The sequence below is a fragment of the Micropterus dolomieu genome, linkage group LG11 (assembly GCF_021292245.1).
Source record: "Micropterus dolomieu isolate WLL.071019.BEF.003 ecotype Adirondacks linkage group LG11, ASM2129224v1, whole genome shotgun sequence".
Lineage (NCBI taxonomy): Eukaryota > Metazoa > Chordata > Actinopteri > Centrarchiformes > Centrarchidae > Micropterus > Micropterus dolomieu.
The window spans coordinates 15,044,710-15,071,302 of NC_060160.1; the positions used below are offsets into that span (position 1 = coordinate 15,044,710).

The 26,593-nt window shown below is 40.8% G+C and overlaps 4 protein-coding genes across 12 annotated transcripts in view; 2 read left to right on the plus strand and 2 right to left on the minus strand.

Annotated features, from left to right (window-relative positions):
* On the plus strand, positions 1-9,549 carry LOC123979606 (calcium-binding mitochondrial carrier protein Aralar1-like). 3 transcript variants are annotated; one of them, XM_046063612.1, is made up of 18 exons: positions 1-103; positions 829-882; positions 2,237-2,382; positions 2,942-3,057; positions 3,513-3,652; positions 3,756-3,902; positions 4,348-4,486; positions 4,597-4,690; positions 4,841-4,925; positions 5,123-5,204; positions 5,308-5,466; positions 6,053-6,105; positions 6,384-6,464; positions 6,985-7,125; positions 7,343-7,481; positions 7,675-7,833; positions 7,929-8,019; positions 8,530-9,549. In XM_046063612.1, exons 1-18 carry the CDS (start codon positions 92-94, stop codon positions 8,735-8,737), a joined length of 2,046 nt encoding a protein of 681 aa, XP_045919568.1. In that variant the 5' UTR covers positions 1-91; the 3' UTR covers positions 8,738-9,549. The 3 variants fall into 3 exon arrangements, with proteins under 3 accessions (XP_045919568.1, XP_045919570.1, XP_045919569.1); XM_046063614.1 differs by lacking the exon at positions 1-103 and adding an exon at positions 171-492; XM_046063613.1 differs by lacking the exon at positions 1-103 and adding an exon at positions 522-609.
* LOC123979607 (dynein, cytoplasmic 1, intermediate chain 2a-like) lies at positions 9,498-24,804 on the minus strand. 6 transcript variants are annotated; one of them, XM_046063617.1, is made up of 17 exons: positions 24,591-24,804; positions 16,107-16,215; positions 15,890-16,019; positions 15,315-15,450; positions 14,894-14,956; positions 14,560-14,687; positions 14,353-14,442; positions 13,195-13,357; positions 12,982-13,081; positions 12,637-12,762; positions 12,378-12,524; positions 12,153-12,266; positions 11,928-12,061; positions 11,646-11,790; positions 11,411-11,551; positions 11,068-11,193; positions 9,498-10,909 (listed from the first exon to the last, which is right to left on the minus strand). In XM_046063617.1, exons 2-17 carry the CDS (start codon positions 16,212-16,214, stop codon positions 10,808-10,810), a joined length of 1,953 nt encoding a protein of 650 aa, XP_045919573.1. In that variant the 5' UTR covers position 16,215; positions 24,591-24,804; the 3' UTR covers positions 9,498-10,807. The 6 variants fall into 6 exon arrangements, with proteins under 6 accessions (XP_045919573.1, XP_045919572.1, XP_045919575.1 ...); XM_046063616.1 differs by lacking the exon at positions 24,591-24,804 and adding an exon at positions 23,909-24,504; XM_046063619.1 differs by lacking the exon at positions 24,591-24,804 and adding an exon at positions 17,724-17,854 and having other exon boundaries at positions 15,315-15,399.
* On the minus strand, positions 18,531-20,547 carry LOC123979609 (extensin-like). Its single transcript, XM_046063624.1, has 4 exons — positions 20,390-20,547; positions 20,141-20,185; positions 19,526-19,674; positions 18,531-19,399 (listed from the first exon to the last, which is right to left on the minus strand). Exons 1-4 carry the CDS (start codon positions 20,451-20,453, stop codon positions 18,728-18,730), a joined length of 930 nt encoding a protein of 309 aa, XP_045919580.1. The 5' UTR covers positions 20,454-20,547; the 3' UTR covers positions 18,531-18,727.
* The window catches only part of pcyt1aa (phosphate cytidylyltransferase 1A, choline a), an 11,014-nt gene continuing 8,336 nt past the window's right edge, over positions 23,916-26,593 (plus strand). Inside the window, exons 1-2 of one of the 2 annotated variants that reach the window (XM_046063623.1) lie at positions 23,916-24,034; positions 24,151-24,418. The gene's annotated coding sequence lies outside the window, so the exon portion shown is untranslated. The other variant, XM_046063622.1, reaches the window with a different exon arrangement.

Sequence of the window (26,593 nt, forward strand, 5' to 3'; positions counted from 1 at the left end):
CTGCGCGGTGTCTCTCTCACGTTGCGCAGACTACACGTCCGATCGCAGGCGCTGCGCCTCGCTCGCCCACTGTACGTGACGTCAAACCAGCATGGCGGTCAAGGTGACTTCGGCATCGCTCTCTTAGAGATTTTCAAACCTCTCCTTTAACATGTCTGCATGCCTTCTGCTCGTTTTCTCGTGTAGGACTTATCAAAGCTAGACTTCCCGGTGCTGTCTCGCTAGGGTGTCTCGGATGCGGTGTAACGTTAGCCTACTCCGAGGCTGTAGCATCATTGGGCTAGCCGTCGCCCGGTGGTTGGCCTTGATGAGGCATCCACAACCAAGTTAGCGAGATAATGCTAAACAGCTAACGTTGCCGGACTGCTAATAATAGTGACGTGATAAAATCACAAACGATATCTGAAGTCGCTCCTTTTCACAGCAGTCGACACTTTGTAAAATTGCTTTCGCCTTCTCGCACTTTGCCGATTTTAACGTGTCATTGCAACGGTGTGTGTCCTCTTCCTAGTAGTATGAGTAGTTTGCTTGCTAGCCGGCTACCCAGTTGTTTGAGCTTGTGCAGAGGTTTGGCTGTTTAGCTGCCTAATTTGCTCAACTTGAGGGCATGTAAGTTAGTCTTTTCTCTGCAACCATATCTGTCTCAGTGGGTCGTGTTTCTCCTTCACAGCAGTGGACGTTTCAAGGAGACACAAACTCAAAGCTGCTTACTCGTTTTGCTTCGTGTTATGTGAAGTACACCGTACTGCAAAATTAGCTTTACAACTGTGAATGTGAAAGCGCACATTCGCAATGTCATAATTTTTGCTCTATTGTGCATCGTTTTAGGTGCAATCTACCAAACGCGGGGACCCAAGTGAGCTGAAAGGAATCTTCCAGAAGGTAAGTTAAGGTTTGCACAGATTTAGTCCAGAAATGAAGTCTCAAATGTTTCTTTGGCCAATGTCACATTGTGCATGCATATAGTAACATCTGTGCCCACCATGTTCACATCCATCACTTGTATTTGTGAAACAGACTGTTTTCACTTGGTGAATGAGCTTGTGAGTTTGTCATGGGGTTTAAATTACAGCATTGGCCACAGTTAAAGGTCCAGCACAGGCTCCTGGTGTTACATCAAAGCACCAGTAAATGTAACTGCAAAGATTGTCAGTGAACAATATTTTATTTTTATTGACAGAAGTTGAAGCATAATTGTGGTTTGTGTGTTCAGTCTGGAGCAGCTGTTGTGACTGGAGTAGTTTGAGTAGTATTTTGCTTCAGGACTGCAAGAAAAGTGTTTAGTATCTGATTTGCTCAATCTTGGTCTGGGTTGATCATCTTGATAGGTTAAGGGAAGGTGTTGGACCGGACATTGTTGAAGTGCGTATTTATAGAGCCAGAATATCTACGTCACCAGAGCATCAGGCTTTTAATCTGAGGGTCCAGGGTTCAGGTCCCTGTTCAGGCGTAATTGTGTTTCACAGTCTCCAGTACAGCACAAGCAAAGACTTGCATGTCTTTGTACCTAACAGATCAGAGAGCACTGTGTCACACAAGTGCTTGTGTTGAGTATTGAAAAACATTTGGAGTCAGAGTAAAGACTACTGCATGCCAGTGGATACAAAGGCAGAAAGGTCTGTGTATGGGAATGAGATGTCATGAGTGACAGCAATAACAGTGAATTTTAACCTTCACCTTGCTCCACTGTCTTGTGCGTGGCGAGCTGTGTGACTGTCATGTGGGCCTGCAGTTATCGGCACACTGATATACGTACAAATATCTGACAAGCTCAAGGCATAAACATCAGTGCACGTGTGCCTACTCATGCATGCAGAAATGTGGGCTGGTGTAATTCTGACATGTCATGCATGCCACAACTGCAGAGTCTGTGACCTTGGTTGTTCATGTGCAGCATGGTTCACCAGCACAGGTTAGTAAAAGACCAACACAGAACTGGTGTTTTAGGGATGGCACAGAAGAAGTCAGTATAGTGTAGTAAGTAAAACATGCACCTTTTATTGTACTGCTAACCTGTGGTTCATGCAAACCCATGTACTTGTCATGCTTTACACTCACATCTCTGAATACTGACAAACAGGGTATTGGCTAGGGCACTGTAAGGGTTATCAGAATTAATGTAAATTGTTGTAATTGTTTATTAAACAAGTTAATTTTGGGGTTAACAGAAAAGAAGTTGGTGTCTGTTAAGGGTTAGGCATCCATGTTGATGTTGTTTTTTTGTATCTCCCCTCAGTATGCCAGTGTAGTGGATAAGGATGGAGAGAGGTATATGACCCCGGGAGACTTTGTCCAGAAGTATCTAGGACTACACACACAGATCCACCACAACCCCAAAACTGTACAGCTCATTGCTGCTGTGGCTGACACCACAAAGGACGGGTACGTACTGACACAGAAACGCTGTGCGCAAACACACACACACACAGCTTATCATCACTAACTGACCGTTTATTGAGCCATGTCTGATCAGTACCTGTCATTATAGCCACTTGCAGATAAGATTAAACTACCAATGACTTCCATTTCCCAGACTGTTTGTGTATGCAGTCATATGTGCACAAATTACACACACACTCTCTACTGATCATGTGACTTGGTGTTTAGGTCTGTTCAGAAAACCATAGTGACAAATGTGCTTTTTTAAACCCTGAAATAAATGACTTTATTTGTCAGCTGTTGTAATTTTATTTGCATTCTGACCTTTTAGACTTTCAAACATTTTTAATGTTTGCATATAGGAGTTTTATTGTTTTTTTTTTTTAACCAAAGCTAAAAGATGTTAAACTGTTCCCACAAACAGAGAAAATGTTTTTTGTGTATGTGTGATTTCGATGAACTGGTCCTTTAATGCAAGACTGTATGATCTGATCTTGGCCTTATAAGTCTTTGATGTGTTTAACAGTATATCATTTCTTTTCTTATACATCCACAACTGCAGGCTGATCTCGTTCCAGGAGTTTCTTGCATTTGAATCGGTGTTGTGTGCACCTGATACCCTCTTCATAGTAGCCTTCCAGCTGTTTGACAAGACTGGAACTGGAGCCATTTCCTTTGGTAGGGGCCAGTGTGTTTTCCAGATTTTTGCATGAGCTCTGAGTTCAGTTCACATGATTTAGATGAATTCAAAAAATAATAGTAAAAATATAGCGCTGTACACTGTGTAAAATAGAAGGAGTTTAAGTGCAGTGAATCCATCCCTGATGTATTTGTGTGCTGCGTCATCAGACCAATTTACATATTTTCCTGCGGTGACCTGTGGAGAGAGAATTTCCTAATGTAACATTGTTAAGCAGATTAGTCCTCGGTCTAAATCATTACACATTGGTCGTCTTATATAATCGCTTTCATGTGCTGTTTCTTCTGTCCTTCCTACTTCTGCTTTCTTTCTCATGTCACACAAAGCTTTGTTATGGCATTTAAAGGATTTGACCTAACTACTGTTACTTGATAACTACATTAGTTTTGTCTGAAAGATTGATTATTTTCTTCAATGTGCATTTGTGCTGCAGAGAATGTGCGGGACATCTTCAGCCAGACCACCGTGCACCACCACATTCCCTTCAACTGGGACTGCGAGTTCATCCGTCTGCACTTTGGGCACGACCGCAAGAAACACCTCAGCTACCTCGAGTTCACACAGTTTCTGCAGGTACGCCGACGATACACACACAGATCAGCGTCTCCCTCTTTTTTCACTTGACTATATTTACATTCAACCTTGTGGTGTCATGTGTTTTCTGTTTCTTTTTAAGGAGCTGCAGTTGGAGCATGCACGCCAGGCGTTTGCCCAGAAGGACAAAGGGAAGAATGGCGTCATCTCTGCCATGGACTTCAGTGACATCATGGCCACCATCAGGCACCACATGCTCACACCCTTCGTGGAGGAGAACCTTGTCTCAGTGAGTGTTTGGGAGCCTACTGACAGTGATGTGTATGATTTTTTTTTCACTCTGTCCACAGAGGATATTCAGTTCTGATTGACAAGAGCATGAGTGTTATTTTCAGATAACCACAGCTCTGACTGTTCTAAATTAATTTTCATAGCTGGAAGCTTACTCATTTCAATTTTTAGTAGGCTAGGACATCTCCCTCTTTTGAAGTAGCAAACTGTAAATTGTCTTATTTGGGACAAAGTTTTAAATTTGCCCTAAAATGACGTTTACCTGAGGTTCTTGTCCCATAAAGTCTCATATCCTGGTTTGTGTAAGGTAGCATTGAGTAATATTTTTGCACCTGTACTTCTCTGATTTCTCATTAAGAGTTCTATATATATATATATATATATAAAAAAAGCATATTCATAGTCAAAGCAGTACCTGACGTGCCTTGTCTTTATTCTACCAGGCTGCAGGTGGCAGCACCTCTCACATGGTCAGCTTTTCGTACTTCAATGCTTTCAACTCCCTCCTGAACAACATGGAGCTGATACGCAAGATCTACAGCACACTGGCCGGCACGCGGAAGGATACACTCGTGACCAAAGGTGCGCCGATTGATGCATCTTTGCCTTTCAGCTAAGATGTTGTACGAGTGTGTCAGGAATGTCCACATTGTTATAAAAGGCAATTCTCTGTTATCTGTCTGTGTCTGCAGAAGAGTTTGTTCATGCAGCCAACAAGTTTGGTCAGATCACTCCCATGGAAATTGACATCCTGTACCAGTTATCAGGCCTGCACTCCCCCTCTGGGTAAACACTAGCTCTGCTACTCAGTGAAAGTCTGTGATAGAATCCTTAGGTTCACCTGAAATGTCTAAACTTTACTTAAATTTACTGAAAAATATTATCTGTATGATGACAGTGATGTAAATAATGAGGAAATAAACATCTGTGTATCAGGCGCCTGAACTTTACTGACATTGAGAGAATAGCTCCGTTAGAGGAAGGATGTCTGCCCTACCACCTGGCTGAAACCCAAAAACAGGTAGGATGCTTATGGTAGTCAGTGTGCAACTCCTTATTCATAAATAAGCAAATATAATATTCTATATTCCCACCACTCAAAAGCAGGATTTTGTCTTGCATAAGAACAATTTACAGTGATGGTATCACTGACATCATCATAAATAATTTTTCATAATATAAAACTCACCACGGTCCCCTATGTGGTTTTCCCATCAGGCCCATGGGGACAGTTCCAGGCCTGTGTGGCTCCAAGTTGCTGAGTCGGCCTACAGGTTCAGTCTGGGCTCCCTTGCTGGCGGTGAGTTATCCTGTGACCAGGGAGAGGTGTCTGTCAGACAGCAGCATAGACATCGGATTTGATAGATGGTATTTATTCTGAGTTTGTGCGCATGTTTCCACAGCTACGGGAGCGACGGCTGTGTACCCCATTGACTTGGTGAAGACTCGTATGCAGAACCAGAGGTCCACAGGATCCTTTGTTGGAGAGCTGATGTACAAGAACAGCTTTGACTGTGCTAAGAAGGTGCTCCGCTACGAGGGCTTCTTTGGCTTCTACAGAGGTAGGCACCTGAGGTATTTTATCCCCTGTCTGCAGGCACACCACCAGTGATTTTGTGTTTTTATTGTACTTTTGTTCATTCATCTTAGCTGTGTACTTCCCTGTTTCAAAGTAAAATATTACATTAGCTCTTTTGGAGCATTTTCTCCTAGTTGCCCAGTTTTTATTTGTTTTTTCCACCACTGATGCACACTTCAAATCTGAGATTCCCATAGTATTTCAAAATGAAGTAAACTTTTTTTGGTCAATTCAAATGTTTTTTTCTTGTTGAAGTAATGCAACATTCTTCTTTCTCTAATAATATCAGATTATATATTGATTTTTGTATTTTGGTCTGTGTTGTATAATATTAATTACAAGATACCACTATTGTGATCAATTTTGTGTGTTATTCCTTTCCTCTCTCAAGCTTCCTTTCATATCATTAGTAAAAGCTCAGTATGTTGGTTTCCGCCTTCATGTTTTTGACCTCATGTCTTATTTTCCATCTTCTTATTTCCTTCTGATTTCTCCTCTCACTCCTCTTTGCCCAGTAATACTAATGAAATGAGATTCTCCTGTCACTCAATCCCCATGATGCCCCACAGGTCTGGTTCCTCAGCTTATAGGTGTCGCACCTGAGAAGGCTATCAAACTCACAGTGAGTGATTTCCACTCCATAATTCACTCTGCATACACTATTGATAATAATAATTTCTTAAACTGCATGTTGACAATAAAATTATACAACAGCCATGAAATTAAATGAATCAAAAGGGCCTCACAAGATGAAAAATAAGAAGTTTAAACTCGGTGTAAAATAAATAATGTGTAGGATGAAAGACTTCACATTAGGGCACATTTACAAAGGCAACTGGATTTTTAGCATCACTCTGAACTGTCTTTGTTCTCTTTGCCTGCTGTGTTTGTGTCCCACAGGTGAATGACTTCGTAAGAGACAAGTTCACCGGAAAAGACAACACAGTTCCTTTTTTTGCTGAGGTTATGGCTGGTGGCTGTGTAAGTACCACGTCTCAAACACTTTTGTATCCTGCTCTATCTGTTTGTGAATGTATAAATGAACACTGAAGAAGAAAAAAATGTTAGTTTACCCAAGAGCGTGCGCCTCCTTAGTTGTAAAAGGCCATCAAAAAGTAACTCATGCATGCAGTCTATTTATTTGTTGTATTAACATGCTTGCAGAGTTCCAAATGTTACTGCGGACTGCAATTGCATCCAGAGTTGCCATTGAGAATTGTCATTGTCCAATGCAACATGTTTTTTTTTTGTCTGTTTTTGTTTTTGATAGCATTGTTCATCTTTACACACATTGGCCCAGCACACCTTACCGTCCAAGGAAATGGCAAAGTAAATGACTAATCAGGATTTAATTTTTACTTTTGATTCTTTATATGAGCAAGACTTGGCTCGCATCCCTCAGCTGAGTACATGTGAGATGCAGGAGCAGTGATGTTTTTGTTGTTGTTTATTATTATTTATAAATGTGTCAACAAGGTGCTGCTCTCCCCAATTTATCCAGGCTGGAGGCTCTCAGGTGATCTTTACCAACCCTCTGGAGATTGTGAAGATTCGCCTGCAGGTGGCAGGAGAGATCACCACTGGACCTCGAGTCAGCGCGCTCAGTGTGGTCCGTGACCTGGGCTTTTTCGGCCTCTACAAGGTAATGTCATTGAATGTGTCATAATCTTCTCTCAGGCAGCCCAATGATGGTAGCATGAGTACATGTCCATGGTAGTGCAAACAGCATTATTATTCTCATTGTGTACAAAAAAAAAAATTAAATAAAAGACCTATTTACTGGCTCACTCTGCACTCTTTCTCTTTGCCTCACTCTTTCATAGCTCACACATCTGTCTGTTCTTTGTGCATCTGTTTAGGGTGCTAAAGCATGTTTCCTGAGAGACATCCCCTTCTCAGCCATCTATTTCCCCGCGTATGCCCACCTCAAGACCATGTTCGCTGACGAACAAGGCAGGCTGGGAGCTCTGCAGCTTCTCGCGGCTGGAGCGATTGCAGGTAACCTCAAATTATGACCCAGAACAAAGGAAACCAAAGCTGCAAGCAGAATCGAGAAATACTAATAAACAAGTTATTGCTTGAAAATAATTATTACTGACTTTTGACTTCCCCTTAAATCACAGAGACCCTGATTTTACACAGGGTTGAAATAACATGCGTCATCTCACTTCTTTGCAAATGTATTTCCCAGGTATTCCTGCAGCCTCCCTTGTGACGCCTGCTGACGTCATCAAGACACGTTTGCAAGTTGCAGCAAGGGCAGGACAGACCACTTACACAGGAGTCATCGATTGCTTCAGGAAGATCATGAGAGAGGAAGGCTTCAGGGCTTTGTGGAAGGGAGCTGGAGGTGTGTGTGTGTTTGTTTACTCTTGCACGCACAGACAGCATCTCAGATTGTTTTCTCATTTAAATTGTATTGAATTGTGTCTCTCTTTTCTTCAGCTCGTATGTGCCGGTCTTCCCCTCAGTTTGGTGTGACTTTGGTGACTTATGAGCTCTTACAGCGGTGGTTCTACATTGACTTTGGAGGACAGTACGTTGATTTTTGTTTTGTTAAAAGGAGAGTGAGCAGTTAGACTGGTAAAGAGGTTGGGGAAGCAATAGGATTCATAGCCAGGATGGAAATACAGAACATTTGCCTTTAGAGACAGAAAATTTAAATTTTGAAGTTAATAACATTTCAAATAATATTTTGTTTGCATTTTATTTGTTTTGTTATGAGATGAACCACATTCTACTTGATACACATACATGCTTGGATAACGTCTCTTGCTCTAAAGATAGGCAAATGTAACCGCAACACTTAGTAGATTCACGCCGGCAGCGTCTTCAAGTGCAACTTCACAGGTTGAAATCACATACACTACTGTCCTATTGTCCATTATGACTCCTCAGAAAAGTAGCATTTTAAAACATTGCTACCACGTCTTACGTAATGGAAAGTACTTATGTCATAACATAAACTTATTTAAATGTAACTATCAATGTTAAAAATGTCCCCTTTATTTATGTACCAATCACTCCTGTCCTCTCGTCTCCACAGTCGTCCGACAGGATCTGAGCCCACACCCAAGTCTCGCATCTCAGAGCTTCCTCCCATTAACGCTGACCACGTCGGAGGCTACCGCCTGGCCGCAGCAACCTTCGCCGGGGTGGAAAACAAATTTGGCCTCCACCTTCCCAAATTCAAGTCCTCCGGTGTGGTTTCCATACATTACCCAGACCCGGTCACTGCCACTCAGGCCCCATAGAGGTCTGAATCTCCATATCATTTTGTCATCCCTCGCCTCCTCTACCAGGAGCCAGACACTTAGATAGATACACAAACAAAAACACACAGTTATAAATACACTCCACAAATAGGGGCCATTAATGTAGGAACAATCAACGCCGGCCTGTCACACTCTCCAGGGTGAAGGTGTGCTCCACTAGTCCCCAGCCGGTGGTAGAGGGCTGGCTGCAGCTATGGATGCCACAGAGCTGACAGCATCGGGACCAGAGCACGACTGTGTTGTATCTTCAGTGGCTGAACGCTCCTAGCATCTCCATCTTTTGTGTTCTTCTCTCCAGCATTTGTGTAATACACAGCCTTGGGCACTCCAATATCTCTCTCTTAAGTAGCTGATATGATTTTTATTCTATTTTCAGTCTGAGTAGGACTTCTCTTATTGGACAGCGGGCATAGAAAATATTAGACTGGTCAGCAACGTGTGTGGGGCTTCACTCTTGATAGGTCCTCATACAGGAGGCTACATACTGTACATATTGTATAACTGTACTGAGACAGCACATTTCAGAAAGCAGTGAAGAAAATGTTACAAGACAAAGCGCCGTAACATTCAGTCAGCATCATTATACAGTAACTGTAATGTTATGGCAGCATGGGGCCTTTGGTCCTGGTTACTGAGAATCACTCTTACTGATGTACAGAACTTTTCAATAAAGTGTTTTCTTGATAAAACAAGAATCCTGAGCAGAGAATTAGGTATTAATAAATTAAATGTATCTGAATTCAGTCATTGTATTTTATTGAAATAAATCATCCATATGGTTTTAATTTTAACAATGTCTTGAGTTTTATTCCAATGGAAAAGTGCAACCATCAACTGTATCAGGAACAGTAACAGGAAAGAGTACAGTACAATTAGTCTATGCAGAATATCTATTTTGTTCATGTTTTATCAAATATGGTTGCTACAATGCATCTTGAGCTCATTTTAAACATTAAAGAGAAAGCGTTTGAAGCAGATCTTTTTACTAGCCTACTAGTGAGATCGGATTGCTGCATCCTGGAAGGAATGTAAAATTGGATGGAAATGGAAAACAATGAAAATCAATTCATGTTCTGTGGTTAAAAATTTGTTTCCAACCTCAGCTTTACACCTCCATTTAAAACTTACTGTAGTTCATTTAGATCCTCTTAAAGAGGACAAGTCCGAAAAATGTTCTACTACTCATTATACATGTACAGAGTATAAAACAACCTTTGGTACAGAAAAAAAAAACGCCTTTAACTGTACGAGTGTCAATAAATTCAAGGCAAGTATAGTGACGGATTTTGCCTGCTAAAAAGCTTGTAGTGCTTATTTTAGGAATGTACTACCCAATCTTTTAGTACAAAGCAGCATTTTTAAATAAACAAAATATTTAAATAAGTGCAACCACCAGAATAAATATTAAATATTGTAGTGGTTAAAATGTAAATGACACATTTCTGCACAGGCGCGAGTCTGCATGTGTAAGCACGTTAGCTGTTTTAGTCATCAACTTCAAGTGCTGCTGAGGATAAAGAGGAACTGATATGTCAGCTTTTCTCCCCCCCCCCCCCTCACTCTGCCAGCCATGTGCACAAGCGTGCCGGAAAATATTAAAACATGTAAAAACACACAAATGGTGATAAAAAGGTGCAAGTACAAAGGTTTGCATATTTAAAAAAGGGCTGAGTTGGTTGAGGCCTCAGGAGAAGAGCAGTTTCTGGAGTCCTGAGGATGTTATCAAAGCTAGAAGTTTAGATGGGACAGCCCACATCTGTGCTGAAAATCACTTCCCTGTATTCCTCTGCCACTTTCAACCACTTAACTGTGGTTTCTGTGCTACTACTGCTACACGTCACACTCATTGTTCCTACAAATACTCTTAAAGACACATTTCAAAACACATCTAAAACTTGTCTAAAGCTGTCTTTTCTATCCCTTCTAGCTCTGCACATCTCCTCAGGCCAATTTATGTTGTAGTAGGTGGAAAAGCTGGACGCCAGTGTAGTGTGTTATACATGTGTAGCGTACTGGAGACATTTTTGAGCAGTTATGGGATTTGTAACATCAGACGTTGGCCAGCTCCTCAGCTTCATCTCGGTTCTCATTGATCTCAACCAGTGTCCTGACGAAGCGCGTCCACTCGTCAGCCTTGGGCACACAGATTTGCTGCAGAAAGACAAAAGGACAACGCATCCAGCAGCATGTCAAGCAAGAGATGGAGAGTGGCACCTGATTATCTAGAATCGGACGTGGACCAAAATCATTTGTTTTCAGTAGGATAACTGAAATAACTATATCCATAGTAATATGGAATGACAACTCACCTCCCCTACATCGTAGACTTGAACCTGTCCCTCCGAATCCCCAGTAGCAATCTCTTTGCCAGAGTGAGCCCATCTCACACGGTTCAGTGCTGGAGCCCCCTCCACACTCACACTGGCAGTGGGAACCTAAAAACCACACAATCCCATGTTCACATGGCTCGTGGAATAATAGGAATGTCAGCTCATTCAGCTCATGCTATGATTTATCTGTACTTGAAGGACATTGTGTGATTTTTCACTTTCTTGCCAACACATACAGATCCAATACATATGTCTTGTTCACTGTTCCCAGAATGTCAAACTATTCTTTTAAAGGGTGAAATTAAGGTTTCAGTGTGCATACTTCTGTGTCATTGTTGAGGTTCCACAGGTCCAGGCGTCCAGCTAGGTCCACACAAGCAAACAGAGCAGGGTGTGTTGGGGACCACATCGCGTCATAGACGTAGTCACAACTGTCCTCGAACGAGTACAACGGACGGGTACTCTGTACAGAAGAGGGAGAAAAACCAAGGAAGAAATAGATTCATGTCAGGAAACCGGACAGTGCATCAGCTTGTGTGTGACTGTAAATGTCTCACCTTGGTGCTCCAGAGTTTGACGGTCCAGTCAAAAGAGGAGGAGATGAAGAGATGAGAGAAGTCAACAGGTCCTCCAGCACTGTGACAGCTCAGCCCGGTCACAGGACCATGATGGCCCTCAAACACCTCGGTGATACCTGCCTTACTGTGACACACACACACGTAAAGAACTGTGAGGACTTCTAGTAATTATCCTCTTTCCTTCAAAGGCCTTTTCAGCATTTAATGGAAGTGTTGCGTTCACGTCCTGCAATCCATGCAAACACAAATTTGAAGACTCACCTCCCGTGGCGACAGGCTGTGTAGACAGAGCCGTCCTCACTCCCCACCACAAAGTTGTTCACGTCACCAAGAGGAAAAGCCATGGAGGTGACGGCCACCGCTTTGCTCTGTTTGAAAACCAGCTCCAGACTGTCCTGCAGGGAAAACACACGCAGCCTCAGACTCTCTGCATAAAGATGTTTATGACAGCATGTCTGCACATCCATCCACACAAGTTCAACCTACCTGCGGCTGGGAGAGCATGTCGAGGCTCCAGGAGCACATTTTGCCATCAGTGGAAATGCTGATCAGGTTGTTAGCGTTTTGGGTTCCTACTACGTTCACACAGTAGACCGGGTGCTGGACACAGCGGAGCACAGTCAGAGGATTTAAACAACATATGCTTACCGAGAAAGCCAGATGTAAATATGTGGAAATATTAGAAGGTGTGTGTGGGCTCCAGTGCATTACCGTGTGTGCAGCTGCAGACAGGGGAGTTCTCTGAACAGGGGTGCGCTTGTTGCTCCTGTTGTCCCATAAGACAATCTGTCCGGAGTACGTCCCACCCACCACCAGGTTGGGGTGAAACTTCGCAAACCCAGCTGACATCACCTCTGACTGGAGGAAGAAAAGAGTACAATTTAAATATAGCTTCTTAAGCCTAAATATTTGATTGAATTAAGCGTAAGAGAATGTAGTGGTTTGTAAGGCATGTGAATTCTTTCCTTGCCTGGCAGTGAAAGATGTACTCGGGTGTGCCCTTCTTGTACTTCATGTTCCAGACCAGTGCCACTCCATCAGGCTCATGGGGAGCATCCTCGTTGTTGTTATATGAGGCCACCAGCAGCTCTGGATACTGAGAGGAACACGACACCCATTTTTAGTTTGCAGAGAAGAGGCAGTGAAGCGAGGCACAAGTCATTTAAGAGTCACAAATGAATACAACATATCATCCACGGTTGATTTTGAGTCAGTCCAACTGTCAACACACAAGCTCTCTCCGTCACTTCATACATACAGGGAAGAATAGGGCCTTTAGGTTAGACAGCATAACTGTGCCCCTGTTCTGACCCACCTGAGGGGACCAGTCCAGACAGGTGACCACTCTGTTTTTAGTCCAGCGCTCATCTGCAAACTGCCTGTTCAGAACCAGCTTTGCACCCGCCTGCAAGTCACTGGGAGGGACAGAGGGAAAAAAAACATTGTTATCAACCCTGCCTATCCACCTGTCAGTCGTTTAATGTCTATCTACAACATTTTAAACATTTAAACTTTCCGTGTGCCTCACCCCTCCTTATCCTCCAGATCTCTGCCGCTGTAGTCGAAGCAGACGTCCACCTGCTCGGCCAGAGCTCTCTCCACAATTCTGCTGCCCCGCTCGAAAAATGACAAGAACTCCCCAGAGTGCAGGACCTGCAGCTTTTCTTCTTCGGTCAGCTCTTTGGGAGTGTCTATGCACAGATAATTCAATATGAGAAAAGGAAAACTACTAGAAAAGATCTTGGTTACTGGCAATACACTGACAGATTTCCCATTTTGTACTATATATTTAGATAGAAATTAGCTCCAAACCATTACTTAAAGCAAAAATCGTGTATGGTAAGAGTAAAGTAAGTTAGTTAGCTGAAACGATTAATCGAGAAACTCAACACTCAAATCATCATTGTTAAATCCATTTAACTATACACAGTGCAGTGTTTCGCACAAATGATTATTACTGTCGCAAGACGAGTGCGGACGACGTGATTTGATGGCACGGATTGCAAAAAGGAAGAGGGAGAAAGAGAACAGACAACCCAGAGTAAACGACAGAAAGTGTCCAAAGTTTGGTATCATTTCAAGCTGACACAAAACAAAAACTCTGTAGAGTGTGTCTGTTGTAAAACAGAACTAGCCTACCACAATAGCATGATGGCAGTGCTTAAGCATCTTGGCAGAAAGCATTCAGTTTATGCATTGAGTACACTGAGCGGAGCAGGCACAAGGTAAGCATTTAACATAAATTGGTGGCTAGTCATGATGTCCCTAAATCCCAGAAAATAAAATGCTGAAGTCTATTTCTTAAAAACCCAGAATGTAATTTGACACTTAAATGCACTACATGGGTTTAGTTTTGAAAGATAATATGACTGTATGCAATTTAAGCAATAAAATGTAGATTATTTTGTATTTATTATTTACAATAAAATGTAGATTATTTTGTATTTATTATTTACAATAAAATGTAGATTATTTTGTATTTGTATTTACTACTAAGAAAGCAATATTATTTCTTATCTGATTGCTCAATGAAATAATCAGTAGAATACTCTACTACTAAAATAAAGCAAAAGCCGGCAAAGCACACTTGATTGCCTGCCTAAATTATTGGTATTCACACGTGAACAGCTACTAACAGCCAGCTCACACTTTAAAGAGTTTCCATGTTACAAACATCTGTCCTCACCCTCCTCCTGCTGCTCGCCCTGTTCATCTTTATCCTCCTGGGTGTCCTCTGTTGGTGGGGGAGCAGTTATCTCCTCATCCTCTTCCTCATCTGGAATACACACACATACACAAACACGGATTTGAGTGAATTCTTTTTAACATTTTTTTAGTTTTGATTCAGCCGAGATTTGAAAAAACAAAAGCGTTTGTGTCGATGGTTGTTTACCTGCTTTTTGATCGCTGTGTGTCAGTGCCTCGGTGGGTGTCTGTGTTTCTTTGGAGTAGGACACCATTTCCTTCGGGACAAAGTCCACCTGGGTCACTTTGGACATACCCAGCCTCACAGCTCCACGTCTACACACGCACAAATACCATATGGAAAAAAGCACCCACATACACAGGTTTGCAATACAAAGCAGAATTGAATGCAAATTTAACATGTGGAGACATAAATAATGATGTACAGACATAATATTAACACATTTAGACATATCTAACATGAAACCACAAAAACTGAATAAAGCTGGAAGACAAGCTAAAGGAGAGACGAGGAGCAGTACCCCATGAGCTCAGAGTCGGAGTGGAGTTGCAGAGTAGAGGGGTCAGGATCCCAATGCAATGTCCTTATACAGCCAAACCACCAGACGGTGTTAGTAAGAGAAAGACAGGACGGACAGACAAAAAGAGGGAAACAAGAGGATGAAACCAAACACAGGAGATGGGCAAAAGGTGAGCCATATACGAGATGTTAAAGACGGGGAAAACAGCAAACAGAGAAGAAGAAAGACAGAGAGAGAAGAAGAACGGAGTGTGTGTTAATTGAGAAACATCAGCGTGCCGGTGAAAAGGCAAAGGGGAGACATGTCAGAATTCATCAAGTATATATGCCATGTTAATACGCACACACTTGGCATGCAGGCACAACCCAACATCACATAAAATGACTTAAAACAACCATCTCTCCCTGTCTCGCACACACACCTTGGTCCTGCGTTTCCATCACCAGAATCTTGGCTTCCCGCATCGCTGCCCACTGATTTGTTGGAGGGAGACATGGGGGCGGGGACTAGGTAGTGAAACAGACAGGTATCTTCTGTTACTACCCTCAGGGGCTGAGCTGTCAGTGCGTGTGTGTTTGCAAGTGTGTAAGTCAATGAATGGGTGGGTGGGTGGGTGAGTGAGGGAGAGAGTGAGTGAGAAAGTGAGGTATGGAAGAAGTGCGTCAGTGAGTGAGGGAGTGAATGAGTTTGCATGCAGTAAGGAGGACAAAACAGAAAAGGACAGACAAAGGGGAGAGAAGAGAGAGAATGAAAATAAATGGCAAGCAGGTTTAGGTGTCATGCACAACAGTTACATAAAATGTTCAGATATTGGATATTGTGGGAGGGACAGGGGATGGGGGTGGGGATGGCAGTGACGGAAACCAAGCCAGACAGCAAAGTTAGAGGTGACATTTTTAAACATTGCTAATCCATCAAGCCAACAACCGGAAAATAATGGGAGATAAGTGAGGGTAAACAATAAATTACAGACGCATGCTTGGGTTATGTGTTTACCGTGAGATATGTCAGGAGTGATGCCAACACTCTGTAGCAGAGCCTCCGCCTCCCTCCTCTTCCTCTCCAGGTCTGAGTCTTCATGGCCAGAAGACCCACCACCCGCCTCGGCTCCACGCTTCGAGTCACCCTACGGATTACAAGAACAAGCTAAAAACAAAGCAACAGCCTGGCAGGTTCTTCTGCAGTGTGTGAAGCTACAGTTTCTACTGCTTACATCCTTCTTTTTCTTCTCCTCTTCTTTCCTCTTCTTCTCCTCTCGAATCTGAGCGATCCGTTGTTTCTTCCTCTCTAGTTCAGCCTTCAGCTCACTCTTGTCAGACATGCTGCAGGAGGAGGAGAGCATGTAACAGGACAATGAAGGGACTATTCAGGAAATCCTTCACTCATTGCTCTTGTTTATTAAATTTTAGTTTTGAGTAAATATCTAAACTAAACTAAATATCTGTTCCTGTACTGTGACTTAACATGAAGACAGACCTTGACATATGACATGAGTAGTATTAAATTATTATAATAATGTCATTGCCCTAATTTCCCTGTGAGTCCACATGAGCACTGAGGTCTAAATCACTGTTTTATGACTCAGCCCTGAGCAGGGAGATCATTCAAAACCAAACTGTAGATCTATTGTAGAGCTGAAACGATTAGTTGATTACTTGAATAAATTGACAACTATTTTGATAATCAAACAGCTGTTTAGTAATTGATCAAGCAAAAATACCAAACATTCTCTTTAAAATGTGAAGATTTCCTGCTTTTCATTCACATTTATGGTATTACAGTAAATATCTTGGCTAAATCAAGGAATGAGATATTACAGACAAAATGATTAATGAATTAGTTGAGGAAGAAATACGCAGATGAAGCGATAATGAAAATAATGTGTAGAAACACTTTCATTGCTTTTCCATTTTAAGTAGAAGGCAACACATTTTCTGGCTAGATATATTCAACAACTGCAAGGTCACTCTTCTTCACAGCAACAACAAAAAAAAAAAGAAACTTGTCAAGAAAGTTGTGCTTTGCCTTGTGACTTTCCAGAATGCAAACTACACATATCAGTGCTGTGATATTATGTTTGGACAAGGAGCTGTGCAGAATTACAAGGTGGCCCTGGGGCCTGTCATACTGCTAACATGTGAACGCCAACCAGCTGATAACAATGTTCTCTTTATCTGTTTTCTCTATAGTATCACGGCTAACCACGAATAACTAAGAGGGTGTATTGTTGCAAAAATATATGCTAAACTAAATATGCTAGGGAATTTAGACGCCATCGGTTATATTTTTATCCTAAAAATTATATTATTTGTTTATTATCCTGACTCCCACTTGCCAGAGAGAAGCGTTTCAAATAATGGTGTAGCTAGTCCTGTTATCATAAATCTTACACACAACAGCTATAAACTGGTCATATTCATGTCCTAATGCTATTAAATGTGTCTTGAGTGTCCATCACAGTTGAGGTGAGATGTCCCAACACCCTCTATCACAAACAGATGCAGATACAAATCTAAACTAACGTTATAGCTATTGTGTCCATTTCACCGTGTTTTTCTTAATTATAAGTTGATTTAGTGAACGCTCCGTGTTAATAAGGATTTCTACTGGGTCAGGGATTTGCCAAACATTTTATAATCTAATTACCGGCTGCACTTTCAACACAGACAGCTACCTTCGGTGCGTTAGCATGCTAATCTCTATGGCACCCGGCGGGCCTGCTGTTATATTAAGCGACTAACGGTAAACCAACGCCCGAGCCTCTATGCTTCACCGTGCCGTTTACCGACACGTTTAAAAGCAACACAGTTATGAAGGCATAATAAAATACCTGATATCAGATGTTAGATTTAAGTAAATAGACGACAATAGAATCCAGTTTCGTGTGTGTGTGTCTGAAGAGAAGAAGCGGTGCTGCAAACTGATGATGCTGGAAGAGACAGTACTATATCTTTATCTTCCTCTGCGCTTTGCATCACAACCGTTAATGTAGAGTATTACCGCCCCCTACTGGCACATATTACATGTTGCTGGAGAATTACTCCTTATTTGGTGGAGTTTGTTTAGGTGGTGCTATCCACTCTAACCTATTTACTGGCAGGTGTGGTGGGAGATCCCTTATGTATGTAAAATTTGCAATGCTGGGCAAAGAAATCCATTTAAAGTCTTGCATTCAAAGTTTTATAAAGTAGAAGTACATGCTTGTTAAGAAAGAAGTGTGGGAAATTTAAGGAAGCCTATCAAAAGTTTAGCGGCTAAGTAAAATGCAGAATGGCCCATTTCCAGACTGTATTATTCTAGTGGATTATTACTCAGGGACACACTGGTGTCTCACAGTGGATTCAAACCCGGATCTCTCACACCAAAGGTATGTGTGTTACCCACTGTTCTATCACCACCCCTTTTAAGATAAATCTTCAAATAACTACCAAATATAGCTGTCAAATAAATGTGAGGGGGGGGGAAAATCAGGGAATGAGATGTATTTCCATTTTAGTTTTCAAACCTATACAGATGCCACAGAATAAAACACTAAAATTCTATCTAAAAATCACACATTTTATGTCTTACCGTGTCAATCAAATGTAATTCTTTTTAATTGTTTTTATTCCTTACAAAAGTGTATTATGCATTTCTTATAAACACCCATACAAACAACAGCAAAGTCATAGTGTGGTTCGTCATAAAAGGATTGTTTACATTTCACATTTGATGATTTGCATGATTTTAATTTTGCTCTTTGTTCTTAATGTAGATTCACTGACAGTGCTGCCTCTGTCTTGTGGATTTATTTTGCCCTGCATAGAAAGCTACTGTTTCTTAAGCACTTTGTTTTCACTGCTCGGGAGCTGGATGGGCATAAAGAAAGGGGTCATAAAGGTCACGTTTGAAATCATAAGGGTCAAAGTAATGGTCTGGGGTTTTCTGGGTGGCTGGTGCTGCTGGGACACTTTGCTCAGCTTTTGCTACTTCCTGTTTCATTTCTTTCTCTTCAGCAGGTGTGTCTGGTTCGGATGTTTCCTGGATAGGGTGGGGAGGGTGATCAATGAGGCAGTCAGGGTCCCAGTATGGGTCACAGTCATACTCCATACCTTTAATAGTGATGGTGGGAGGGGGAGGTGGGACAGACATTTTGGGAGCAGCAGGAGCTGGGGGTGGTTGGGGAGGAGCAGCAGCTTTTATCTCTTCCTCTGTTTTCGTCCTGCAGGCGGGGTTGAGTCGTGGGTCACACAGCACTGGAACAGCCCCTGTTGGCAGGTAGACGATCTGAGGTTTGCACAGTGGATCTTTGGGGTTACACAGATACACCCTCTGAGCCTTCTCCAGAGGATCTGGTGTAGGAGCAGGAGTGGTGGGCGGTGGAGGAGGCTGAGTGGTAGTAGTTGGCGCTGCAGTGGTAGTCAGTACCCCCATGACATTTTGGTAAGTGGAGGCATCTGGGCCATAGGTCACCTCCAAGTGACGCATCTGCTGATACAACATCCGGATCCTGTCAATCTCATAGAGCTGATTGAGAAACACAAAAACATATCAGAGAAGAAATGAAAAATTTTAAGATTATGAAAGATTTTAGTCGAATAGTGTAATCCAAGTGGAATCACATGTAAGAATTTCCAATTAACCTCAACTTACTCCTTCAATGTGTCCAATACTGTTGTAGAAGCGGTAGTAAGACTGAAAATCAGGAGTGCCTCTGTACCACTTTGGGTCAACATTCCTCTTAGGTCGAGAATTAGTCAAGAAATCATGTGCCTGAGCCGAGCCAATGCTAAAAGGATTTCCTGTGGAAGAACACAGAAAGGGAAATTATAAGAGGGAAAAACAACTCTGTTGCAATTTCAACTCAAAAATAGTTAATTTTTTTATTTTCACAATTCAGGGGTAATGTAAACCCCATAGAAACATAGTTAGTATTATATATAGGTCTTATATCTATGACACATATATTATTGTAGTAGTGATATGATTAATATGACATTTTTTTAACAGTTTACAGGATAACTTATTTTTATGAAGAACTTAGTGCCATTTATAATACTAATTAGAGCAGAGTACAGTGTCTTTACAGAAATAGCTGGACTTTATTTTATAACATGTCTCGAAATTCACATTAACTTTAGTAAAGATACTAATCCGCCCATAAATGCTATATAACATTGTTATTACAATCTATTTCTCATTAACATGTTAACAATTGTCATAACAACAACAAGGTTACAATATGCAAGAAGATGGCAGATGAAATACCTCTGGGATTCTTCACTTTCACCAGAGATGTTGCTTCCTGCAAACCTGGAGGCAGGCAGAGAATATATTAGACACACACCCTATACAACATAACACTTCACTCTGCAAAGTATTACGCAGCAACTCAAGGAGACAATTCATTACTACGTGAACAGTGTTATCAATCATCTTTCAACTTTTTATTGTTTTAACAGCTACATAAAGGTCAGATGAAAGAAGAATAACATCATGCATTTTATTTTGACAAACCTGGCATCAACAGCAAGCAGCATAGCGCCCTCAACAAGGACACTGGGGAAATCATCCTCCACATCTGCAATATCAATATCACGCATAACTCCAATTATTTTGCATTCTGCCTTATATCACTGCTTTTATTCACAAATGCATAATAAATAATTTTCCATATTTTTATTCTTGTTTGAAAGCACAAATACAAACAACAAAGGTTAAAAAAAAATATGCAGGAATGCTCAAAAGTATGACACTCAACTCCCTGGATAAAAAAAACAACTTGCCAATAAGATAAACCTATCTTATTTTAATTATAGTAGCTGTCTGATATTTATCAATCAATCCAAATCCTTTCGTTATGACATTTGCAGATTATCTTTTAAACAGATGTCAGAGAAAAGCAATCAACGTAAACAATGCAAAGCAAGTGTTGCCTTATTTGAACAGCTATACTTTTAAACTTACTGGAGTTCTATTAGAGTGAAAAAGAAAACTGGACCTGCTCACCTGCTGTTGCATCTCTGCAGTCTTGGTCTAAGCTGCTTCTCAAAATAACTGTTCATAAATACTGCTGTTAACACTGGGGCCTCTCCATTGGCCACTGATCTGCCCTAACTCCACCTCTCGTGCATTTTGTGTTGAGACGTGGAAGAGCTCATTAGCACGCTGAGCATAAACCAGCAGTAAAAAAAACAACTTCAAACAAAATGTGACAGCAGAGGACCTACTGGCTGCAAAGGCATTCCAGGTTCTTGGCTCTTTCTATGGGGTCACAGTCTTGGTTGAAACCGTCAGTGGAGGAATGATGTATTCATTGAAAAACACTTCACATGGATTTTTCTGTTCGTTTAATGGACCAAATATGCAACATATAGGCAACATGCACTGTGCTACTGTGTCCTAATTCTTGACAAAACATGCCTGACAGGTCAAAATTAACCCTCTGTCACAAAACAGCTGGATATGTCCTTTTAACTTTGGTCTTGGCCAGTCAAAAAATAGAGGTGGGAGCCACGCCAACTGATATTTAAGTCCCCAAGAAATATGCAGGAATTATGGGCCAGCCTGTCTAAACACAAAGTCAATGTAACAAAGCCTGGGAAACGCTTTTATTAATTTACACATTGACACACACATTTCTGAATAAGAGAGCAAAAATACACATAAATGCACATGAGAAGTTATAAAGTTAATATTTGGATAAATGTTTAGAAAATATACATATACAGTTATTCATCTCAATTTGCTGTCCCAATTGGAGTCAAAACAATGGGAAACACATAACATACATAGAGCTAAGACAAAAACAAACTGGGCTCCTTCACACATCTAGTCAAAAGTGTTGTGTGTTTGTTTAGGTTGACTAGAACAATGCAATGGACGTGTTCTGTCGAAACAGAATCAGTCTTAATGCCCACCTTGGCTCAGCCAGGTAAAACTATTTTTTTATTATTTTTTATTATTTCATCACATTCTCCGATACTCTTTTGACTTTCTTGTCTTCATTTTCAGTTTCATTTGTCACTTCAACAGTGAAGCACATTATATCCTTCTAACCAGCAGGTAAGGCTGCGATCAAAGAGTGCAAGAAGGAGACAGGGAGTCTAAAGGGATTCTACCAGGTGGCTAATGGTGAACATCATAGTGTAATTGCTCTGTGCGAATGACAAAAATGGAAGGGTAAGGGTACCTGTTGCTGTTAAATGATATACATTTATTTTACCTGTACACTGAGACAACAGCCTCACAAAATAAATCAACTTGTTTTACAGAAGGTGTAAGAAGGGCAACAAAACATACATGCCCTCAGGATTTCTGACTTTTTTTTTTAACCAATGATTAACATGAATCGGGATGAGCTTTGTGGCAGTTAAACAGTAATGTGAAGAGATAAACTCCTTGAAAAATGAAGTATCATGCTGCAATGTCTTTTTAAATTACAAAACAGTAAATATTAATGGGTTTACAATGTGGAATGAGATTGTAATTATATTTAATATATTATATCGTTATTTTGCCATAGTTTTGTGATGGAAACATTTAAATATGTTGCAAGGATCTCACATCCAGGCTATACTATATTAGGACACATTTTTTTAAAGAGATGATTACGCGGTCCCCCACGACCCTGTACACAGGATAAGCGGTTGACGATGGATGGATGGATGGATGGATGGATGGATGGATTATGCGGTCAAACCACTGATGGAGAGCAGGAGATTGTAAAATAGCTGCATTACTGCAATGTATAGCAACGTTTGTTGCACAACTTTACCACCACCTTCAGGGCATCAATTATCGTAGCATGTGCCCCTCAGATCTTCTAGTGAAATTATACCTTGTCCTGGAGCTCCCTGCAGGACAAGAGGATCAGCTCAGGAGTAAGGTTTTTAGCTCTATACTCTTAATTTTAAAGCTGTGGTACCTCTGTGCTGTATATTTCCTCAGCAGAATTAAGGCGATTTAGTCCTGACTCTGAAGAGTTTATCTTATCATGCTAGAAATATGTGCCAGATTACCACTATATATGTTTAAGGTTGGTTTTCCTGTTGTAAGATCATGTAACATTGCAGATATTTTGGATGAGACTTCTCTCTTGTTTGCTGCAGAAGGAAATGTGCACATCTGGTCTGGTCCAGTGATAGCACACACAGTCCAGTATCACTCAGAATAACAGTGGTTGGGTGGTCAAGATCTGGTTGCCAGAGCAGGACCATGTATTGGCCATGATGAAGCTTTCTCTCAGCCACTGAATAATCAGCTGCCCCTAAGTTGGTCCTATTTAAGGTCAGATAATGTTCAGCACTTGTATCAACGTTATCTAAACCTCAGCTAATCCACATGTCTACGATACTGATTGAAGTTGTCAAACAATGTTGGTTTTTACACAAATATTTAATCATATTTCAATCTACACACATATGCATTAATATTACTCTTACAATCTGGCCTGTATAGTGTTGTATTATTTGAAAATGACAACTTGACTTAACTTAACAGTCACAGATTAATAAAACAGGCTAGAATTGGCATAATTATTTTGCAAAATAAAACTAAAACTATCCAACTGAATGTCATGTCACAGTTGGAAAAGCACAGGTGTAAATACTAAAATGAATGATGGCTGAATTCCATCTGTTTCAGTAATCAGGTGCTGGTACTGTACATGCTGGCTCACTGTCAGGGCAGAGCCATTGTTAATCTTATTAGTGACTCCTGTGCTGTTTGTATTAAGACAGGTCAAATTGTCTGCTCAGAAAAGGCCAATGTTCTTTCACCACTGGAAACAGCCTTATGCACGGCATAACAATAAATATGGAATCATGTTAACATTCAAATAATTAAATACCTAAGGTGATGTTACAGCTCTGTTGACACTCAAAACATGGATTAAGGTATACTACTTCTGAAGTCAAATTACTGTTTCGTGGTGGTAGAAATGGTTACATAATATTATAATATGCATACAAAGGCTGCATGTCATATTTTATTACATAATTACCTTTTACATGTCATATTTTATTACATAATTACCTTTATAGCTAGCATCAGTGGAAGCCTCATAATCAAATGAAGGACATCTTCTTGAAGTGACCTTCTGCAATATACAGAATGTCCACTAGGCGGCAGCACGATACAAGACCGGAAATATCCAACTCTGTATGTCAGTTCCTTTAAGGATGTCGAAGTTTTGTAGTTCCTGTGTAGTTGACCTGTCAGCATTGTAGTACAAGCTGTCACAGCTGACAGTTTGTCTGTCCTTCTGGTACTTGCAGTTTTCGGCCAGCAACACAGCGAGCACCGGGGCGTCGGACGCACAGGATTGTCCGTACTTACAGTTGTAGCCGGTGTCAACTAATCAGCGAGCTAACGGCTAAAGTTAGCCAACAAGCTTGACGACTAACTTGCTAGCTAGCATTCGACGGTAGCTAGCATCGTTAGCTGACGTTTCAGTTAGCTAGCTAGCTAGCTAGGCTGCTGTTAGTACGAGGCGAGGAAGCCGCCCACTCCTGCAAAGCAGCACACCGGACAAAAGAGTGAACGGTAAGTAAACACAAACTAATGTAGCTGTCTAACGTTAGCTAACTTCTCTGTTGTATTAGGTGACGTTAGTTAACGTTAGCATATTGATATGAAGGATTTTTGCCAGAAGCGATAGCGTCCAGTAAGCCACGATTTGACAGTTGAGCTGCACAACCCGTGTCCCTTAACTTACTGTTCCAACTCCTCCGTCAGCTGGTTTCATTTCTGTCTTTACTTTAGACGACTTTTGGCACAACGTTATTTGTGTCTGCTTCTGTGATGTTATCTAAGTGACTTAAATACACAAGAAAGAGATATTGGGGACATTGTGTGGAATGCGGCTGAAGCCTGTAGTTGTCAAAGTGTGGTCCGAGAAATATCAGGAGGCCGGCAAAAGATTCCAGTGGCCCAGAACCGAAATGGACATTTGATTTTTGTGTTTTAAATTTACTGTATGTACTGAGAATAACCGATTAAGTTATAGGATGCACAGACAACAGGGATGGGACACATGATACCAGTTGTCATGGTGATCATCTCTAACTATCAATTCTAAATAGGGACCCCAGATATTCCTGAAAACATTTAATCTGTAATTAATTTTATGGATAAGCTCTTTAAAAGATCTATCCTTTCTCTTCTCTATGAGGCATTGTTGTAAAAAATAGGACTGGGCAAAAAATATTATCACGATAAGAAAATTCATATAATCTAATATCCATAGTTTTCACGATAAATGCCAAATCATTATTTCTTTCAAGTTTTAAAGGCAGATTTTTGACGGTTAATTGTGGTTTTAAACTATTCTTTATGGTCAGAACATGACAAACACTTTATGCCAAACAGTGGATCACTTAACAAATCTGAGGAAGAACATTCAAAAAAATTATGCATGTGGAAAATTAATTAAAACATTTTTCCAGTCCCTTTTACTCAACAAACTAAATATCTTAATAGAAAAATTTAGTGCTGATTCGTTTGTGATTCTAATGAATTAAATCAAATATTTCTTGAACATTTCTTGAACATTTGTTATATTGTTATTGAGGAAAATTCTATTGATAATTATCATTATAGTTTTATTGCCCAACCCTATGTACAAAATAAGGTTGTAGGGGCATGAATCTCTGTTTGCAAAGCATCAGGTTAAGCAAGACTTGGCGCTGTCCTTTTGTTGCTTTCTTATTATAGCAGTTAAAGTTATGATGACATGTGCTGTTCACGTAAATCTTCTCTGCCAGAGTGTGGGGGGCTCTGCAGGTCTACTCACTGTTAGTTGTTGCTAAGTGGATGAGTCTGGGGGAGGGGAACGGGGGCTGGGCTGCTTTTGCAAGTGCCAAGCATGGGATCAGGTATCTGTCACCACCAGGATTGTGTACTGCCACAACTGTCACTCATTGTACTTAGTCACACTTTCATAACTGATGCAGAAGCAAATGTCCAGCCAACGGTGTTAAAGAAGTGACGAGGCTAAACCTTTCAAACTAGTGAACCTTCCCTTTAATGACCTGTGGCATGATGGAATGTGTGGAATGGGGCAGAACTTAACCCATAACACAGGAAGCATGTAACAAGATATCAGCAGTAGTTTATGTTGTTCCTCTAAAGTTATGGGATCTTTAAAGGTGTTTCAAACTCTGTTAATAGAATTGAATGTGATGTTAAAATTCAAAGACTATTTTAGGTTCCAGCTAAGGTGGCAACTAGCGATTATTTTCATTGCCGATTCATCTGTTGCTTACTTTCTCAATTAGTTGTTTGGTCTATAAGAGGGTGAAATATGTCGATCAGTGTTTTGATGACAGCTTCAAATATCCTGTTTTGTCCACAACCCAAAGGTATTCAGTTAACTGTCAGGCAACTATCAGAGGAGTAAAGAAACCAGAAAATATTCACATTTAAGAAGCTGGAGTCATATAATTTTAACTTCTTTTTCTTAAGAAAATACTTTAACTGATTAATCGATTATCAAAATATGTGGCCATTAACTCAATAGTAACTAATCAAATAATCATTGATCTAGTCCCCAGCCCTGTTCCACCAGGATACACAGGACCGTTAATAGATTCTGATCAATGAACTCTTCCAGGTTTATTTGTTTCTGCACAGTCCATTAATTGACAGAACATTTAACATTTTACGATGTTTCATAGACCAAACAATTTACAGATCAATCAAGAAGATAATAAGCAGATT